This window comes from Thunnus albacares, chromosome 8 (assembly GCF_914725855.1).
Source record: "Thunnus albacares chromosome 8, fThuAlb1.1, whole genome shotgun sequence".
Classification (NCBI taxonomy): domain Eukaryota; kingdom Metazoa; phylum Chordata; class Actinopteri; order Scombriformes; family Scombridae; genus Thunnus; species Thunnus albacares.
The window spans coordinates 33,134,859-33,152,666 of NC_058113.1; the positions used below are offsets into that span (position 1 = coordinate 33,134,859).

Here is a 17,808-nt window from a genome sequence, read left to right on the forward strand (position 1 = left end):
CTCGCATTCACCTCCCCCTCTCATATCCAGTGACATCACGATGGGGTCTAATCGCCAAAGACTTTTCCACCTTCATTCTATCATGCTTGTTCAATAAATATCATTCACTTCATAAAGAAACTGAGTCTCTCCTGATTGAAATGTCTGCCACTGACATCCCTCTGAGAAGAGCTGTGCAGGAGGACAAAACTCTCGTAGAGTAGGCACGAATACCAGGCGGCGGGTTCTTTCCCCACTACGACATACAGTACACCTGTCTGATAGCTTCACACAGCCAGTGGGCCAAGCGTTGTTTCCCTGAGAATGTTCTCTATAATACACATCATGTGTTGTGCACTTTCACTGTAGGTTCTATAGGTTACTGCCTGAATTTACTTAAAAATACACTTAGCATAGACATATTTTTGATGCTCAAAATCTTTAAAAAAATAAATAATAACTTTATTTATATAGCATCTTTTAAAAACAAAGTTTATAAAGTGCTTTGACTGACAAAGCAAATGCAGTACAATGCAAAGCAAAGACAGATCTGACCTTAAAAAGATGGCGGCCGAAGGCAAAGAAGGACAATAAAGAGATGATAAAAAGTTTAAAAGGAAGATGAAAAGTTTAAAAAAGTTTAATAGAAAGAGGACCTAAAGACAACATTACATAAAAGCAAGTCTGTAGAAATGGGTTTTAAGAAGTGATTTAACAGTAGTCAGTGATTCTGCGAGCCTTATCTCCTCAGGCAGGTCGCTCCAAAGTCGAGGGGTCCTGATGGAAAAAGCACCGTCACCTTTAGATTTAAGCCTCGACTTTGGAACAGCCAGAAGGGCCCCAGCTGAGGATCTAAGGCTGCGGGCTGGCTCGTACGGGGTCAGCATATCTGTTATGTAGCTTGGAGCTTCAGACCCAGACGTGCTTTAAAAGTGATCAGTAAAATCTTAAAATCAATTCTAAAACGAACAGGGAGCCAACGGAGAGAAGCCAGAATCGGGGTGATGTGATGTTGTCTGTTAAAACCAGTAAGAAGCCGAGCTGCTGGGTTCTGGACTGGTTGGAGGTGGAACAGGGATTTTTGTGTTATACCGGAGAGGAGGGAGTTGCAGTAATCTAGTCTAGAGAAAATGAAAGCGGAGATGATTTTTTCAAGGTGGGAATGGTGGAGCATCGACTTAATTCTGGAGATGGTTCTGATTTGGAGGAAGCAGGACTGGACAACTTTGTTAATGTGTGGTTTGAAACTTAGACCTGAATCAAACAGTACTCCGAGATTTTGGGTAGTGGGCTTCATGTGGGTGGATAGGGGACCAAGACTGATGGGGTTATTTGGATTAGGGGGACTGAACAGTATGACTTCTGTTTTTGAATTGTTGAGTTGAAGGAAATTTTGTCATCTTATTGATATTTCTTTTCTTGTCTTTATTTGCATATTTGCTATTGAGGAAATCCAAAAGTAATGGAAAGTAATCAGTTACTTTAATATTGTGATACTTGGATTAGGTTACGTTAGGACTACATTTTTGAACAGGTAATTATATCAGAGTACATTTTTAAAGTAACCCTCCCAACCCTGTGAATCACTCGCGGCTCCAAACCTTTAGACAGCTGACAAATGAGTTTTTATTTCCTGTCACGCTGATATCAGAGCAGAACATACTGTACATTCTTGGAAGGTTGCGAAGAAAACTGGCATTAGCCGAGGGTGCAGCTTTAGAGATATGAGCTTTAAGATAAGCTTTCTAAAGCGGGAAACACAGCACAATGAGACCAACACAAGTCAAGCACCAACAGAGTCAGCTCTGAAGTTCAGGGTCCATATTTATCAGAGATCTCAGCAGTCAGTTAAATGAGAAGCCGTTTACAGTTTCAGTTAATAAGGAGCCATAAGACCTAAAAAAAAACGACATCTAAAGAACTGTGAAAACTACTCAGATAACACATTTTTTTTAAAAAAAAGTCTGTTAATTAGAGTAATGTTATATGAGATAATGTTATTTAAAAGAAGTGAGAAAGTTGAGGATTATAAAAAAAAATGTGGAATAAATTTATGTGACAAATGAAAGGACAAAAAAATTAATTAGTGTGTTTAGTTGAGTCAGTTATGTTGAGTATAAAACATAACAGATGAACTGTAGTGCAGGTTAATCAATTGTTATCAGGTATATTATAAAATACATATATATTATTTCTTATTTCTGTTATTGCTCAACTCTCAGCAAAAAGGTGTAATTAGCTGTTTGGACACAAAAAACACAAATAAAGAGTTTCCTGTTGTCTGATGTGTAACAGACTGAGTGAATAAACGATGAATCATGTGACTTAAACGTCACTGAAGAGCTGAAAACATCAGATCTGTGTGGAGCGATGATGATGAGGAGACTGTAACCTTCCTCACATCAATACATGAAACTAACAGAAACGTCATATTTCCATCACAGTAAATTAACCCTTTCATGCATGAATTATTAAATCACAGAGTAAAACTTTTTTTTTTTTATTGTTTATTTTTACTCGTAAACAAGTGAAAAATCATGTCAGTAATTTTTTTTTTTAATATATTGAATTTTGAAATGTGTGGGGGGGGTGTGTTTTGAATACACCTCCGTTGTTTTCACAGGTAATTTGTCAGTCTGTCCCTCCCGCCGCAGGAAATAATGGATTAATCCTGGAAAGCTGTTGATGTAGCACTTTTCTCCTTATGAAAATAACACGGAGATTATTCGACCAATGAGAATTTAGTTGGACGAGAGCATATCGACCAACTAATCAACCAGCAGACTACAACCCTACTTTTTACCTGTTTTTTTCCTCTGAGACTAAAAGTATTTAACAGATATTCCTGAGCTACTTGATGCATTTCCTCCACCCTCCGCCATTTTGAATTTATGACTCAATATCACAGAATCACAGAGAGTCAAAAATTGATATTCAGATGGAATTGTAGACGAACCTTTGGGGGTTCAACACCTGGTAGTTGGGACATCGTACTACAACTTAAATGGTTCAAGATGGCTTCCAAATATCTGTCGACTGTAGTGGACACCATGTATGCAAAACATTCAGTCATCATGTTCTTTTTATTTTCTTTTTGGTGAGACTGTTGAATTGATTAAATGAATTAATAACAAGGAGACACGCAGAGGAAAAGGAGACGTCAAGCTGTTGCTTTCCATGACTTTAAACGGATGAGTTCAACCTTTATTTACTATTAATTTGGTGTTAAATATTCGTCTCTGAGCAGGACAGACAGACAGCATCACCTCACCCTCACAGATAATAACCTCAACAGCATGTTGTAATGAGTTTGACCTCAGGGGTCAACATCATTTCACATGAGTGGGTGTCACAAATCTCAAAAGGCGAGGATTCATTTTGAAGTGAAGCTCTTCAGGGGTTTTTTTTTTTCAGATTTCACGTTAAACCTTCAGTATTAATTTAACTCTGAGTGTGAATGAAAGTAAATTACACCTCTCGCTGAGTCACTGACAGATGAGCGTGTTCAGGTGGAAGAGCTGAGTATCACACAGCTGTAGCGAATTAAACTAAAGATGATTATTTTCTCAATCGATCGATTGATTGTTTGCTCTTTAAAATGTCAGAAAATAGTGAAAATTCCCATCACAGCTTCCAAAAGCCCAAAGAGACGTCTGCAGATGTCTGAGCAACAGTCCAAAACTATTATTACTCATTTTATTCATTTGCATCTGTATTTATTGATATTATAATTGTAAATTAATTATTTAATAATTCAGGTTATGATTAGAATGTCTTACAAACTGTAGAAGTTATTGATTAGTCTAAATGTTTTAAGTGGAAATTATGTTAATATATTTCACATCAAACAATAGTTTCTACAATGTTATATAACAGAGAAAAAAGCAGAAAATACCAGTGAATGTTTGGCATTTTTCTAGAAAATATTATTTGAATGATTAAACGATTATCAAAACAGTTTTTTTTCTATCAACTAATCAATTGATTGTTAAGTGAAACTGTGCTGCTGGACTTTCAAACCCAAACCAACAACGTCACAGCAGGAACTTAACAGCTGACAGCAGTTAAGTTCCTGCTGTGAAGCGACGTCACTGATTGAGGTGTTTACAGAGTTTCCAGAGTCGACGTTAATCAATTGTTACAAACGGAAACGTTCTCGATCATTTTAGAATCGAGATGAGTTTCTGCCAGATCAGCTGTTGTTTGATGTGAAGTTTGAGGTCATGATGCCTAATTAATAACCTGATCAATCGATGATCTGGCTGGTCAGAAAGTTTCTTCAGCCCTGAAGATTTTGATCTTTGTCCCAAATATCTTTGGTCATGATTAGGGATGTACGATATTATCGGCACGTCATCGGTATCGGTCGATAAAAGCTCTAAAATGAAATATCGGCATCAGCAGATTCTGCTGATTATGAGAGGCCGATATGTCGCCTTCTCCTCCGCCGCCTGGCTGCGCTTCCCTCCACGGACTGTTTCACCCTGACGGTCCCGGTGCTTCCTCGGTGGAGCCTGTGGTGGAAACACCGGGACCGTCCAGGTGCTGCGGTGTTCGGCTGCACAGATAGGAAATCCCTTGGCTGACAGGATGTACCACTCTGTTTGAAAAATAGAGAAAAACTTCTTCTTCTTCTTTTTGGTTTATAACAGCAGTTGGCAACCAGCGTATTAGGTGCATTACCGCCACCTTCTGCTCCGCAGTGTGGACCAGAGATTAAATCCTACTCAAAGGAAACTCTGCTGCTCCTCCCACTCAGCAGGTTCATTAAAGTTTTAATGCTGAGCTCCAGTCTTCCTAAATTCCTTCATATATTGTCTTTCTTGATCATATTTAGTACAATCTATGCTTGCATACATAATAGTCTCCTCAGCCAGCTGGAAAAAATATGTACATATATCGGCCACAATGAGATAGAAATATCGGCATATCGGATATCAAAAAATCCAATATCGTGCATCCCTAGTCATGATATATTCAGATGGATGTGGTGTAATATAACGCTGCACATGATGAGACATGTAGAAAGCAGAAAAGCCACAGTTTGTGTGGCTTTGATTATCAGAGATGCACAAAGTCAACTTGAGTTTTGCCTCTTTTATAGTTTGTCACATCTAGTCTATTAAATGTTGGTCAAAAAACAGCTATTAGTGTGACTCATAGAGGTCTGTAACATGTTAGATTAATATCCTACTAATTAATGTCCTTTGAGTTTATTAGAAACCTGCAGCGTCACACAGCAGCTGAAACAATAACTGTGTCTCTAGATTAAAGAGGCTGCTGTGAACATTTACGCTGGAGGCAAAGCAGCGGTAACTTCTTGATTAAATTCCCCCGACGCGCCGACCGGATCAGTCAGGATCTAACAAAAATGAATGTTCTGTGTTTCCTCTACAAATCCAACAGGTCAGCTGGTCAGTTTCACACACTGATTCCAGGTTTATGCAGTGAAATAGTTTGTAATAAAGCTCAAGATGAATCCTGAGCTCCATCAGAGCTGCCTGGACAATTTATTAAGTAGCTAAAAGTCTGAACTCTGGACAGTTTCCTCTGTCGTAGAGCGAACAACGCTCCTGGTCGGCTGCCTGCAGTCAGGCGGATCCATGGTATGATTTCCCAACATGACTGCTGTAAAAGATCAGTTTTAAATTATGGCAAATTTGTTTTAAGATTATTGGAGAATATTTTATGCTGTAGTTAAACTGTAGTCTGAAGGAGACGCTGTGATATAAAACTGAACTTACAGACGGATCTGAGATTTTCTTCTATCTGTTCATAAAATAACACAAAGTAACGCTGCCTTTCTCTCTTTCTGTCAACATTGTTGAGGACGCAGGTGTCTTGTTTGAATAAACTTCATTGGGATTGTCGCTCCGTGCTTATTATCCAGTGCCGCCGCTCCGCATACGCAGAGCACGCAGAGCACATGGGGCCTCAAGTACCAGGCGGGGGCCTTCAAAATTAAGGTTGATAAAATGATAATTATCACATTATTACATTTATTAACACAAATTGAAAAAAATATATAAATTAGTTATTAGTTATGGGCAGGCCCACCGTTGGTTTTTTCATTGTATGTACCTCAATCACTCAATTCAGGCAAATTAGATGTTTTTACCTAATATATAAAAAATGCCCCATTAGGGCTGTGCGATATGACGATATATATCGTTTGACGATAGAACGTAGAAACGTATATCATTTCATTTTATGTTATATCGTTTATATCGTGGTGTCGCAAATCACACTCTTTACGGCAATATCTTTCGTCATTTGACGACGTTTGCGTTCTTCCGCACAGTCGGACGTAAGGCAAAGGACGAAGGCAAGACGACATAAACAAACATGGAGGAGTCCAACGAGGAGCTCATACGTAAGACAGGTATTTATTCATTGAATTTACAGAAAATGTGTTATATCGTGATATGTATCGTTATCAGGATATGAAATGACCTATATCGTGATATGAGATTTTGGTCATGCCCCATTAATATTAATATGAAATCACAGCTGTGTCATTTTTGTTTAATGTAGACTTTTTTTATTTGTATGTCAGCTCTTTGACCTTTGGCCAGATTGGAGCACTGGAGCCCATCTTGGGACTCGACTCAAGGCCCCCATGACCAGTTATACTGAGGGCCTCCAAATGGTCAGCAGTGGCCCTGTTTTTATTATTATGTTCTGGTTGTGCAGAAAGGAAGATGAAAACGTGCAGTGTGAGTTTAAATCGGGCTTTAAATGGTGCACTGACCGTGGAAGGTTCGATTCCACATCCTCCTGGTGACGACTTTCCCCGGAGGCCGACCGTCGGACGTCGACATGGTCTCGTTCAGAGCGTGAGTGTAGAGCATCAGACCGTCGTAGAAACCTCCAGCGATAATGTTCATCTGGAAGACAAAATCAGAGGTAGTTAAAGCTATTATTGCTGAGAGGAGCAGGTCTGTCAAACAGACACTAATTACAGTTTAATTACATTTGAAACAGGGACCATTAACAGCTGGTATTAATGTCACTCAGTCGTACTGGAAGGACAAAAACAGTCCACTCAAAACAAAGTGTAATGGCCGTCTCTCCAGCGCTGACAGTAGAGTAAAATCAATGCATGATTACCCATAATGCTCTCTGATACTCGGGGTGTTTAAGCTCATCACACTGCTGCAGAGTCAACAGCAGGAACTTAATGGATAAAATGATCCCAGCAAGTCCTGTTCAAATGAAATACATGGCCAAAAGTATGTGGACAGACAAACACTCTAATATCTGAACATGTTGACATTATTTTTGACTGCAAAGACAGATGATTAAATGTGATTTAATTTGGATTTTAAGGAAACTGAATTGAAGGTATTCTGAGCCACAGTGGAAGATTGATGCAACTATTCTCCTAAAGAATAATGGACATTAAATTACAATAAAATGGGGCTTAAAAATCAACATTTGCTAGCCTGAAGCTGTGAGAAAACATCATTGAGTCCTGGTTAATGGTTAAAAAAATAAAAGGCTGGAAATTACAGAACTCTCGCTGGTTATGTCATCCCTCCTGTCTGATTAGGTTTAATGAGGCTGCAGAGAGCCAGCTGAGACGAGCCGCAGGTGGAAAAACACCAAAAAAACACAGAAAAATACAAAGACGATCTGAAAAGGAAAATATTTCCAAAAGTTTTCCAAACATAAAACATAAATTATCAAGAAAAATCTTCTCTGATTCCACCTGCTAGTCCAGTCAAAGATAATCTATAGTTTAAAGATCTTTTTCCATTGTCAACAAATCCCATGAAAAGACCAAAACCAACAATGTGTCTCAATACTTTCTGACTTCCACACTCGAGTCCCTTGTTTCCATCTGAAAAACAGCTCAACAAATACAGTATATAGTTTACTGAGTTTAAAGTCTCAGTCATTTCCAGAAACAGCTGATCACTGTAGTTTTTATCCAACAAACAGGAGGAAATAATGCATTTGTTGGGGACTATTTTCAGCGGCGGATGAATCCACATTTGGTGCTCTCGTAAGTATTTAATTTCTGGCAGCAGGATGGCGTGTGTGAGACTGAGTCAAAATAAACTACAGTCTGGCTCACAGATGTGTTTTTTAGGGCTGCAGCTAACGATTATTTACATTATCCATTAACTTGCTGATTTTTTTCTCAATTAATCGATTAAATTCTTGGTCTATAAAACATCAGAAAACTGCGAAAAATGTCTTGTTTTGTCCAAAGAACTGTCTAAAACCCAAATATATTCAATTTACTTTACAATAATGTTGAGACAAAACCTGGAAACCAGACGAATCTGCTGAGCTCCTGTTTTATTTGCTCTGGCAGATACGTCTGGCCTGTAAAGCGAGTCAATCCCCATAGACCCCCATGTTAAAATGTCCAACTTTACAGCAGAAATAAACATGTTTACAGCCTGGTACAAAACACGGTTTTGGTCTCTGTAGCTAATTTCCTCTTTCATGACAACTGTACGGGGGGTGTATTTTTTTATAATTCACCCGTTTAAATGTTATTAAGCCTTAAAGTTCTGCATAATGAAGGACATGGCTGCTTTGAGTGACAGGTCCACCAGCCGCTAGGTGGCTTGTTTCAGCCATTCAGCCCGCCTCTTTGCCCATTTTTGATTGGCTGGGAGTTAGGCAACGTCACACACTGCCAAGATGGTGACGGCCAGAGCGGCTCACTTTGAGCTTCAAAACCGCTCTTCAGAAACCAACGAGTGACGTCACGGTAACTACGTCCATATTTTTATACAGTCTATGGGTTTAGCCCTCCGGCTAATAGGGATAAAATGATTCAATCATGTGGCTCTTCTAAACTTTTGAACTGTGATCAAATTCTGATAGTGAAAAGAGTCATTTTGGGGTTGTGACGCTCAAAAAAAGTGACGTTGTAATTACACAGTTTGGCCACTGTGTCAAATTGGCTTCAAAGCTCAGCGCTGTTCCTTGGGGCTTGATCGCAACTCACCAAAATAAAATGAAACTGTCAAACTAAGCAGTGCTGATCAACTATGAATCAAGATTCTGTTACTGACAGATATTTTAATGTTCTGTTTAGCTGTAATATGAGAAAGTTTGTGACCAGGCCGCCATTTTTTCCTTCCTTGAAAACAAACGAAGCACCGCCCGATTTGCACGTGTCGCTCAGCACTACGTCACACGGTTCATTGCTCTGACAGATGAATAAGATGTATCAATAGCAATACTTGTTAGTAGATCAATCCAGTGTTGGTTTGGATCTGATTTAGTATTTCAGTAAATCACAAGACTTAAAACAAACAGATGAATTATGATGTAATTGTTGGTCCTGTCGTGTTTGCTGCCATCTGTTTGTTTCTTTTGATGTATCCTGTTTCTCCACAGGGACCACTGAAGTGTTATCTTATTATATTGCATGTGTGAGTGTGTGTGTATGTGTGTGTGTGTGTGTGTGTGTGTGTGTGTGTGTGTGTGTGTGTGTGTGTGTGTGTGTGTGTGTGTAAGTGTGTGTGTGTGTGAGTGTGTAGTGTTGTGCTGTTAACCACATTAGCTTCCCTCAGCTGTCTGTCTGCTGCTGATTAACTGGCTTCACAAAACTGCCAGACAACCTGCCTGCTTAACAAACACACACACACACACACACACACACACACACACACACACACACACACACACAATGCCTGATAAGGGACAAACTGGAGTCCTGTAATATGTTTAGATGTATTACAGAATTAAGGAAAGTGCCTGCTAATCCATATTTAGCAGCTACTAGCAGATTGTAGTCACTCAGTCGAGTCTGGATATCAAGTTTAGCCTTTAGCTTAGCACAAAGACTGCAAGCAGGGGGAAACTGCTAGCTTAGCTCCATCAAATTTATATAATCAAATATTCAGAAAGTCTTTAATCTCAGTTTTATAATCCTGTTTTTAACAGTGTGAGTTTGTTTCCTGTATAATCATTTAGAAAGAGTTCATCAATAAACCCATCTGAGCTTTCTTTCTTCTCCTTGCATATTATTTTGTATTATTTGTGTCTTTGTTTGATTTTCACATGTGGAAATAAAGATACAAGATGCAAACAAGACTTCCAGCTGCTGTAAATTTAACTCTTTAAGTTGATAAATGTGTCTTTGAATAGAGAAAAAACACAATCAGTGAAGCTGATTTAACAACCTTGATAAACTGTGTTTTATTACGAGATTATCTTTCATCTTTCTACCTTATAACACCCTCGGATCTCTTTATAAAACCATGTGCTCGCAGCTCTGAGGCACAACAACATCCTCAACATCTGGTTTTAGAAATACAGCGGATGCTTTTTGTGCCTGTACGTCATTTCAACATCTGGCTTCTGGTTCCTGTGTTCAGCTTTAAGATTTGATGGCTAAACTGTCAGTAATGTGTTTCATTACATTTCACACACACACACACCAACAGCACTGTGTCCCTCCAACCATGACCTCACAGACCTGATGTCCTTTAGGAAATACCAGAATTTATTTGAATTTTTAATTTCTGTCAACGTTTAGTCACCCATCTTTTTTATATCTCCTGACCTCTCCGCGAGGCAGCGGAGGGACAAATCTGCTCTCTGCTCGTAATCACAGTGACGTCACCGATTATCAGAAATACTTAACACACGTTCCAAGCATCATTGAAAACATGTGTTAGTGTCTTGCAAACTGTTAAATTGGCAAATATTAGATTTTCTGCAGCTACTGTTTTGTCTTTTCTGCTCTTGTGGTCACATAAACAGAAAACTAACAAGTGTTTTTGTCGCAGGCTGATGGACGGATTTAATGAGCTTGTGTTTAAAGCTATAATATGTAATAATTCCACATTAAAATGTCTAAAAACAACTAGACCTATGTTATATATGTTGTTGAGTTGTGTACTTACATTATCCCAAATGTTTCAACAGTTTTCAAACCCAGAGAAATCTGTAATTTCATCAAAGTAACGGACCGTTTCATTTGGTCGCCTGTCGATGGCATCATACCTCCTCTACCAAAGAGTAAACACACACCAGATGCATACGGCGGCGCTGTGTTTGTCCGCTACAATGGCGTCTACCAAAGAGTAACTTACACACATACAAGATAATACATCGGCGTTGTGGTTGTTCCACACAAACTGTTATAAATGGACTTTTATTCAGTTTTAAGACACATTTTCATGATAAATTTAGGTGGTTTTTAACTATATCTTTTAGCCGGAAGAAGGATTTTAGTCATTGGACGTCTGGATCTTAAGTTATCAGAGAAATAAACTGGACAAACATTAGCAGCAGCTCGGCTAACAGCCCGTACCGGACGTCCAGTGGTCGCCGTACATCGTTGGAGAAACACTGATTTTTTAGGTGAAACAGCTTTATTCAGTGTTTTTACCTGTAATCTCCGGGTCCGTTTGTTCTGGAGAGGAGGAGACCTCTGCGGGTAAAAACATCCCGAATGATGAACACTGGAGTAATCCTATCCCGGTGAAGCTGGTTATTTAACATCGAAGACAACAACTCCCATGATCCCTTGCTACTTCACACCGTCATCACACTCCGTCTTTTGTTATTGTTTTGATTGAGACCCCTAGCGGCTGAAATTACATATTGTGCTTTTACAAAATTAACAGATTAATGTGTTGTCCTTATAAATACAGTCAATTTGACTTATTTAAACAGGAAGTCTCACTGAGATCTGGATCTCTTTTTCAAGACAGACCAGTGTACAAGAATACACATATACAGTTTATAGCACAGACAGACACATGCAGCATATTATTTTCACATTAAGAAAATCAATTATAAACGGGATTAAATACATAAGAAGCCTTTTAAAATGTTTAAATGAAATCACAGAGTGTAACTTCACATTTTTTTGCATTTCACTTTCAGTTTCAAACAGACACTCTGTTACTGTGAAGTATTCTTCACCACGTCTTGAAAAATCCCCAGATAGACATTAGTTGACCTCTTAATTTAGCAATAAATCAATAAATAACAACAACAGAAACGGTCTCACCACCAGGGGTTTGCTGTTACGGATAGTTATTGTTTCACAGCCAGGTGATAATAACAGCAGTTAACAGATCTGGGAGTTTTAGTGTGAGACCTGAGTAGTGAAACACTTGTACAATTTTCATCCTTTTCTTTTGTTTTTACATGTGTGTGTGTGTGTGTGTGTGCGTGTGTGTGTGTGTGTGTGTGTGCGTGTGTGTGTGTGTGTGTGTATGTGTGTGTGTAGGATAAAGTGATTGGATAAGATCAGCAGACTAAATTAGCTTCTCTGAACTGAACCGGCTCAGTCATCCAGCTGCACTGACAGCTCTGAAAACACTAATTACACATTTGCATAATAATGTCTTTTTTCCATCTATAGATTATTGATATTTTCCAGTGTGGAAATTGTCACATGTTTAATATCCTCATTTCCTCCATTTTTAATGAATCATATTTGTCTTTGTCGGCCAGCAGCAGCGAGACCTGAGACGTGATGTTTGTCCGTCCAGCTCGACAGAAGTGAGGAAGACTGTTCAAACACCTAAATTTACCACCAAGTGACCACAGTACCGAGATTCTTCCAGTGACTGGATGTGTCCAAACTTCATCTTAATCAGTGGTGGAAAGTAACACAGTACATTTACTCAAGTACTGTGAATACAGTATTACAGTATGTCAATACAAGATTTGACATACAATAACATCTGATGAGCTTTTAAATGTCTCTGCATTGTTAAAGATTAAATGAGTAGTTCCCAAACGTTTTGTCTTGTGACCCTTTATATAAAAATCAGAGTGTATTTGTGTCTATGAGCTGTTTGCAGCTCCAACAAAGATACATTTCCCCTCACATGGTCTCAAATAAATAACTGTTTGAGGCCCAAAGAGGTAAAACTCTCCAATATTTCACAAAAATGCAAAGATAAAAGAAAAGTTCTGAAAAATTAATCCACTTTTACGTCACAGAATTATGTTTTTTCTTCTTTCCTACACCATCTGTCATCTCAGGACCCCTCAGATTTATCTTAAAACTAGGGATGCACGATGTTATCGGCACATCATCGGTATCGGCCGATAAAAGCTCTAAAATGAAATATCGGCATTGGTGAATTCTGAAAATAAAAAACTTCTTCTTCTTCTTTTTGGTTTATGACGGCGGTTGGCAACCAGCGTATTAGGTGCATTACTGCCACCTTCTGCTCCGGACTGTGGACCAGAGATTAAATCCTACACATTAATCCTGTCTGTCTAATAAACTCAATGAAAACTCTACTGCTCCTCCCACTCAGCAGGTTCATTAAAGTTTTAATGCTGAGCTCCTGAACTCCAGTCTTCCTAAGTTCTTCCTTCATATATTGTCTTTCTTGATCATACTTGGTACAATCTATGCTTGCATGCATAAATCGGCCACAATGAGTTGGAAATATCGGCATATCGGATATCGGCAAAAAATCCAATATCGTGCATCCCTACTTAAAACCTTTATAAAGTAGTTGAAACCAGCTCCACCTCCAGCCGCTACAACAGTAAAATGCTGCTAATACACTGACTCATCAGTATTAATGATGTACTCTGTTAAATGTATTTAATATAATCAGTCACAGCATGATCTTCTGCAAAACAAGTACTTTAGTTGGTAATACTTCTGTACTTTTACTTGTAATGGAGTATTTTTACATTGTGGTATTAATAGTATCTGAGTACTTCATCCATCACTGATCTAAATCCAGAGGAAGCTGAGGTTTATCTTGACTCTGTCTCTGTGCAGTAAATAAATTCGGCCTTCTAGACCAAACCTTCTGACGGATGAACGCTTTCATCCCTCCAGAGTGATGACAAACTAAATTTTCATTCCACTGGACCTCAAAATGTTTTTCATATTCATGCTCACGCTCCCAAAACCACCAGCTGACACACAGAGACTCTTCTCACCAGCGAGTCCTTGATGGTGTAGTTGAACATTTTCCTGGCGTCTGTCTTCAAGTTGTTGACAAACTCTCTGTACTCGGGGTTCTGAGGCTCTCGGTACGTCAGGATCTTCACACTCTGAAAACAGGAAGAAGAGGACTTTAAGAAAATAAAACTGAACACTGTCTAATCTCAAGTTGTTCTGTATGTATGATGCTGTCAAGTATTTATATCATACTTTCAATGAAGATACTGTTGTTCTGTATGTTGTTATAGGTAAATCTTTATTGGCAGATTGAATTCATAGTTCAATGAGTAGAAAACTTACTTCCTCATGTTCTATAGGTGCAGTTGGAAGGGAAACAGGAAGTGGAGTCGTGGCTCTGTGGTACTTATATAGATATATATGGAGGTATAAACAAGTTCACACAAATGCTGCGTTTCCCCACTTAAACCAGTCAGTGAAGTTACCCACCAGATACCATTATATGCAAAAAATATCCTGTAAAATCTAGAATAGAATTTAAAATCCTTCTCCTAACTTACAAAGCCCTTAATGGTCAGGCACCATCATATCTTGAAGAGCTCATAATACCGTATTATCCCACTAGAACACTGCGCTCCCAGTATGCAGCTTACTGGTGGTTCCTACAGTCTTTAAAAGTAGAATGGGAGGCAGAGCCTTCAGCTATCAGGCTCCTCTTCTGTGGAACCATCTACCAGATTCAGTCCGGGGTGCAGACACCCTCTCTATGTTTAAGAGTAGGCTTAAAACTTTCCTTTTTGATAAAGCTTATAGTTAGGGCCGACCAGGCTCGCCTTGGATCAGCCCTTAGTTATGCTGCTATAGGCCTAGACTACTGGGGGACTTCCCATGATGCACTGAGCTCCTCTCTCCTCCTCCTCCTCTCCATCTATATGCATTCATGTAACATCAATGCATGTCACTAACGTTGCTTCTTCCCCGGAGTTTTCTGTGCTTTCTCATCTCACAGGAAACCCTGGGTTCTGGGCCGAGCCTTCGCAGTCCTGTTGGCATCCTTCCCTGGCTATTGCTACTTATTGATATTGTTATGATTGTTGTTATTCTGTCCCCCCCCCTTTCCCTCTTTCTTTCTCTCTCTCAACCCAACTGGTCAAAGCAGATGACCGCCCACCAAGAGCCGGGTTCTGCTTGAGGTTTCTACCCGTTAAAGGGGAGTTTTTCCTTCCCGCTGTCGCCAAGTGCTGCTCATGGGGGAATTGTTGGGTCTCTGTAAATTAAAGAGTTCGGTCTTGACCTGCTCTATGTGAAAAGTGCCTTGAGATGACTTTTGGTGTGATTTGGCGCTATATAAATAAAAATTGATTGATTGATTGATGCAACACTGGATTACAAACTGGTCAGTTGGGTCAACGTAACAGAGCTGCAACTAATGATTGCTTTCATTATCGATTAATCTGCTCATTATTTTCTCAATTAGTCAATTAATGAATGTTAAAAAGTAGTGAGAAAAAGACATTTATAGTTTCTCAGAGGCAACAGAGATGTCTTCACTGCTTGTTTGACAAGTCTTCATATTTGAGAAGCTGAAACCATCAAATGCATTTTTGGGACGATCGACTAATCGATTCATTGACTAATTGTTGCAGTTCTGCTCTCTAGTTCCACAGACGGCCGCTAGCTGCTCCAACTGACTCCCGTTCAAAAAGCTTCAACTTCTCTCTAGAAATACTGAGTCAATCATTTATTTCAACGAGTCATTCTGGTCTCAATCTGTAAATTCAGGCCTTCTCATAAGTTTGCTGGTGGTCATTTTGGAAATTATTGCTCCGTTTATAAGATTTGAAGCTTTGATGTCTGCCGTGTGAGCGTTGATCGACAGCTGGATACCAGGGCGTCCCAATTTATTTAAGATTATTTCTTCAATTAATTATTGAACAATAACATTTTTTAGGATATAACATTCCAGAAAGAATGACAGATGTCCAAAGTTAACTTATTTATTATCCTGAAGGAAACTTGGTTTGCAGGCAGATGTAACGCACAGGTCACAGGAAGTGATTAATTTTAATTATATAATTATTTAGTCAGAAGTATGAGTAACATTTGTATGATTTAGTTTAACATGAATCAACTGTCTCTTAAAAATAAATCAATTTCAAGGAACAAATGTCTGTTGCTCTGGTATTAATCAGTCTCTCTCTGTGTTTGTGTGTCTAAACTCAAACGTTGTGAAATCTTTTCCTGTGAGAAAACGTCTGAATGTTGCTTCACTCCGTCAACCTGCTGCCTCTCTAAACACACGCGTGTTATTTGAGTGCAGCTCCTCTGTTGTCTTTTGTCTCGGTGACCGATCATCCGCGTCGCAGCTCGGCTCATCCTTCATTTTTATTTAATCTTTATTTACCGAGACGGACGGCTCTTCATCCAGCTGAATGCTCGCTCTCCCCCCACCGACTCACAGCCCACCTCATAACTCTGTTACAGTCTCTTGTTCTCATGCAAATGTGGAGTAAAAACTGCTTACTGCTAAATTTCTCTAAGAAATTTAGTGCAGTTAGTAAAATATGAAGTCACATAGAACAGAGAGCTGCAGACCACAAGCAACCTGAAATTTTTTCTCCTGTCCTCCCTTTTGTCATTATTCTAAAATACATTAACTGGACAGCAGTGGTATAAAGTGACTTAGTACATTTACTCAAGTACTGTACTTAAGTACAATGTTAAAGTACTTGTACTTTACTTGAGTATTTCCATGTGATGCTACTTTATACTTCCACTCCACTACATCTCAGAGGGAAATATTGTACTTTCTACTCCACTACATTTATTTGACAGCTTTAGTTACTTTTCAGATGAAGATTTGACACAATGGATAATATAACAAGCTTTTAAAATACAACACATTGTTAAAGATGAAACCAGTGGTTTCCAACCTTTTTGGCTTTTGACGTCTTACAAAAAGCAGTGCGTAGTCGGGGTCACATTTCACATGTCTATGAGTTGTTAACAGCTCCACCAAATAGTGATTTTTCCCTCTAAACTTCTCACATGCTTTCATTTCAATAAATGTTCAAATGATCCAATATTTCAGCAAAAATCAAAGATTACAGAAAAAGTCCAAAAACTGAAAACAGATTTGTGTATCAGAACTTTGTTTTTTCTTCTTTCCTCTCCCATTAATCATCTCACCACCCCTCAGATTTATCTGCTGACCCTTTGGAGGGGCCCTGACCCCTAGATTGGGAACCACTGGACTAAACTAGCTAACTGTATATAAAGTAGTGTAAACTAGCTCCACCTCCAGCAGCTACAACAGTAACATGCTGCTCTAACACTGATGCTTCACTATTAATAATTGTATTTAATAATGTCTACTTTTCTTTCAATACTTAAAGTAAATTTAGCTGATAATACTTATGTACCTTTATTTAAGTAGGATTTAAATGCAGGACTTTTGCTGTAGTGGAGTATTTTTACGTTGAGGTATTGCTACTTTTACTTGATTAAAGGATCTGAACACCACTGCTGGACAGTAAAACTTATAGCAAAGATAAAATGATGGAAACTGTGGTCTTAGCCAGTATTTAAAGAAACGACCTCATCTATATTCCACTTTACCCCGGCCTTTTGCACTTTGCACTGATCCACCACTCTGTGCTTGATGTTGAACTTGCAAGATTAAAATACAGCCTGAGGTCTGGTTGGCTGGTTGTTCAAAGCCTCCAGTTTCATTGGCCATCAGAAATGTCAATCACAACATTACCTGCAACACCTCTAAATTACAGTTGTTGTTTTTTTATGATTGGTTTCCTGCACGGTTCAACACCGAGTCCACATGTTAAAACTCTTCACACATGGAGCAAACTGAGACACTACACTAACATGTATTCATACGGATCATAACCACACGGAAATGCATCTATATTCAACCAAAAAACAAGACGTGCTGTCAGAAATAAAACCCA

The 17,808-nt window shown here is 38.9% G+C and overlaps 1 protein-coding gene across 1 annotated transcript in view; it reads right to left on the bottom strand.

Annotated features, from left to right (window-relative positions):
• Nucleotides 1-17,808, bottom strand: part of LOC122987210 (atrial natriuretic peptide receptor 1-like) — a 122,025-nt gene that overhangs the window by 48,291 nt on the left and 55,926 nt on the right. Inside the window, exons 4-5 of the mRNA XM_044358974.1 lie at nt 13,882-13,995; nt 6,731-6,866 (exon numbers count right to left, since the gene is read on the bottom strand). Coding sequence (XP_044214909.1) covers nt 6,731-6,866; nt 13,882-13,995 — 250 coding nt within the window. The remainder of the gene's footprint in view (nt 1-6,730; nt 6,867-13,881; nt 13,996-17,808) is intronic.